General features: G+C 39.6%; 1 protein-coding gene across 1 annotated transcript in view; it reads left to right on the top strand.

Moving 5' to 3' along the window:
* Positions 1-4,072, top strand: part of PBRM1 (polybromo 1) — a 152,610-nt gene that overhangs the window by 130,214 nt on the left and 18,324 nt on the right. The window contains exons 27-28 of the mRNA XM_011958873.1: positions 2,419-2,602; positions 3,158-3,368. Coding sequence (XP_011814263.1) covers positions 2,419-2,602; positions 3,158-3,368 — 395 coding nt within the window. The remainder of the gene's footprint in view (positions 1-2,418; positions 2,603-3,157; positions 3,369-4,072) is intronic.

Here is a 4,072-nt window from a genome sequence, read left to right as displayed (position 1 = left end):
CCTCCTGAGTAACTGGGATTACAGGTGCATGCCACCACGCCTGGCTAATTTTTGTATTTTTAGTAGAGACGGGGTTTCACCATGTTGTTGGTGCTGGTCTCAAACTCCTGACCTCAGGTGATCTGCCCACCTTGGCCTCCCAAAGTGCTAGGATTACCATGCCCAGCCTTAACTATTTTTAAATACACAGTTCAGTGACTTTAAGTCCATTGACAATACTGTACAGCCATCGCCACTGTTCATTTCTAGAATTTTTTCGTTATCCCAAATAAAAACTTTGTACCCGTTAAACAGCTCTTTATTTTCCCCTTCCCCCTGGCCCTAGGAATCTCTGTTCTACTTTTTGTTCATGAATTTTGGCTATTCTAGATACTGCGTGTAAGTGGAATCATGCAATATTTGTCCCTTTGTATCTGGCGTATTTAGCATAATGTTTTCAAGGCTTATCCATGTTATACCGTATATCAGAATTTTATTCCTAAGGCTGTATATTCCATTATATGTATACTACATCTGTTAATGGACATGTAGGTTGTTTTCACATTTTAGCTATTGTGAGTAAAAGTGCTCTTATCAGTGGTGTACAAGTAAGTATTTCATTCTCTGATTTCTTTTAGATATATACCTAGAAATAGAATTGCTAGGTCTTATGGTAACTCAGTGTTTAACTTTTTGGAGCAACTGCCTAACTATTTTCCACAGCAGCTGCACCGTTCTACAGTCCCACCAAGATATAAGGGTTCCATTTTCTTCACATCCTTGCCACCACTTGTTATTTTCTGTTTTGGGTTTTTTTTTAATACAGACATCTTAATGGGGTGTGAAGTAGTATTTCATTGCCATTTTGATTTGCATTTCCCTAATGATGAATGATGTTAAGCATTGTTTCATGTGCCTATTGGACATTTGTATGTCTTTTTTTAGAGACATGTCAATTTATATCTTTTTCACATTTTTTAATTGGATTATGTATTTGTCTTAATGTTGAGTTGTAGAAATATATATTCTATATACTAGACTCTTACTAGATATATGATTTGCAAATATTTTCTTCTATGGCTTATCTTTTCACTTTTTTTATAGTATCCTTTGGAGCACAGAAGTTCTTAATTTTGATAAAACCCTTTTTTTTTTTTTTTTTTTGAGACTGAGTCTCGCTCTGTTGCCCAGGCTGGAGTGCAGTGGGGTGCTCTTGGCTCACTGCAGCCTCTGCCTCCCGGGTTCAAGCAATTCTCCTGCCTTAACCTCCCTAGTAGCTGGGCTTACAGGATCGTACCACCACGCCCAGCTAATTTTTTTGTGTTTTTAGTAGAAATGAAGTTTCATCATGTTGGTCAGGCTGGTCTCGAACTCCTGACCTCAGGTGATCCACCTGCCTTGGCCTCCCAAAGGGCTGGGATTACAGACGTGAGCCACTGCACCCAGCCCATTTTGAATTAATTTTTTTTTTTTTTAGACGGAGTCTCGCTCCTTCGCTCAGGCTGGAGTGCAGTGGCATCATCTTAGCTCTCTGCAACCTCCGCCTCCCAGGTTCAAGCAATTTTCCTGCCTCAGCCTCCTGAGTAGCTGGGACTACAGGTGTACGCCACCACGCCCAGCTAAATTTTGTATTTTTAGTAGAGATGGGGTTTCATCGTGTTGGCCAAGATGGTCTTGATCTCTTGACCTCATGATTCACCTGCCTCAACTTCTCCAAAGTACTGGGATTACAGGCGTGAACCACTGCACCTGGCCAAATTAATTTTTATATATGATAGGAGGTAGGAATTCAACTGCATTCATGTGCAGAAGTGGAAATCCACTTGTCCTGTTACCGTACCATCTGTTGAAAAGAGTATTCTTTCCCCCATTGAATTGTCTTGGAACCCTTATTAAAAATCACTTGCCCATAAAAGCCCAATTATATTGGTTTATTTCTACACTTTCAGTTCTATTCTGTTGATCTGTATATTCTTTCCTTATGCCAGTACATATCGTTTTATGTCTTTTTTTTTTTCTTTCTTTCTTTCTTGACATAGGGTCTCACTCTATCACCCAGGCTGGAGTGCAGTAGTGCAATCACAGCTCACGGTAGCCTCAGATTCAGACTTCCCTGACTCAGATGATTCCCACCTCAGACTCCCAAGTAGCTGGGACTACAGGCATGCACCACCACTCCCAGCTAATTTTTTGTATTTTTTGTAGAAGTTGGGGGTCTCACTGTGTTGCCCAGGCTGGTCTCAAACTCCTGAGCTCAAGAGATCTGCCCACCTCAGCCTCTCAAAGTGCTGGGATTACAGGTGTAAGCCACCATGCCTAGCCCCTTTCATGTCTTTTGAATTTTTAATTATATGAATGTATTCATCCAAAAATAATAAAACAATTATTAACTATGACCACAGTTTACTCCTTTAATTTCTTCCTAATTTTCTCTTTCAGGAAAGTGTGCTGTGTTGTCATTCAAGGACTTCCTCTCCTGCAGGCCAACTGAAATACCAGAAAATGACATTCTGCTTTGTGAGAGCCGCTACAATGAGAGTGACAAGCAGATGAAGAAATTCAAAGGATTGAAGAGGTTTTCACTCTCTGCTAAAGTGGTAGATGATGAAATTTACTACTTCAGGTAAAGCTTGAAAAATTAAGGAAAAAAGAGCACTTCCATTAACTGATACCAATATAGTGTAGTCTAGTGTTTTTAATTTTTTATTAGATCTTAAACTAGAGTAGTAAATATTTCAAATAGAAAATATTTATTCAGTTAAAGATTAAAGGAAAGACTTCATAATCTGCTGGGACCTGGTAGCTGCTCTAATAGTGCCCTTGGCGTAGACTCCAGTAATTGTGGAATGAGGCAGAAACACTTGGTTCTGGTTTATATCCTGCCAGGAGATTTCTCAGTTCCACAGATTATGAAAACTCTTTTTGCTGTATATAGGCAACTAGATCCCAACTTTGGACACAATGCTTTTGTGGATATTCAGCATAATTATTTAAAAACAAACATCTCTAAGTAGAAGTAATTTCATAAACACACATTTAAAGTCTTTCCATGCTGCCTTTAGAGCATATATTGCAGATTGCAAGAAGTCACTTGTAGTTGTTAAGGTGGAACACTGCTTTCCAGCTCATTCTGGAGGGGCATTAGGTGATTTTAGGTTTTTTATGTCACTTTTTTCAGAAAACCAATTGTTCCTCAGAAGGAGCCATCACCTTTGTTGGAAAAGAAGATCCAGTTGCTAGAAGCTAAATTTGCCGAGTTAGAAGGTGGAGATGATGATATTGAAGAGATGGGTGAAGAAGATAGTGAGGTCATTGAACCTCCTTCTCTACCTCAACTTCAGACCCCCCTGGCCAGTGAGCTGGACCTCATGCCCTACACACCCCCACAGGTGAAGGTGACAAGTTCCTGGTACTTGTCTTATTACCACCTTTGGTTTGCTGCAGACTCAAAACCAAAGTAAAGTGACATCCAGCCCCTCCATATGTGAGCTTTAACTTAGAATTCTACAGGAAGGAAGTTTTTAATTTGTCAGTGCCATGATTTACTCATTTATTTTTAATTGACAAAAATTATGTCATTATCCCATTAATCATTATATTAATACCATTAATTTAAAATTAATATCTTTAAATTTTCATAGCTATTTTAATGGCAGGCTTAGTCAGAAGACTCTTCCTTGTGCTGAAGAAAAGCAATAAGGAGCAACATCACCCTGTTTGTCTTTAGCTTTTATTACCCATGTCTTTTTAATCTCTCCTTATGTAGGACCTTATCTTTTGGTTGAGGTGATCTCTGTTGGTTTATTTTTTTCTCATTCAGAATTTTTATAAGACTTGACCAGGCATGGTGGCTCATGTCTCTAATCCCAGCACTTTGGGAGGCAAAGGCAGGAGGATCATTTGAGCTCAGGAGTTCAAGACCAGATTGGGCAACATAGTGAAATCTCATCTCTACTAAAAACTTTAAAAATTAGTAGGCCGGGCGCGGTGGCTCAAGCCTGTAATCCCAGCACTTTGGGAGGCCGAGACAGGTGGATCACGAGGTCAGGAGATCGAGACCATCCTGGCTAACATGGTGAAACCCCATCTCTAC

The sequence above is a fragment of the Colobus angolensis genome, unplaced genomic scaffold (assembly GCF_000951035.1).
Source record: "Colobus angolensis palliatus isolate OR3802 unplaced genomic scaffold, Cang.pa_1.0 Scaffold477, whole genome shotgun sequence".
Classification (NCBI taxonomy): Eukaryota; Metazoa; Chordata; class Mammalia; order Primates; family Cercopithecidae; genus Colobus; species Colobus angolensis.
The sequence above is the reverse complement of the archived record's forward strand: the minus strand, read 5'-3'. Positions and strand labels throughout refer to the sequence as shown.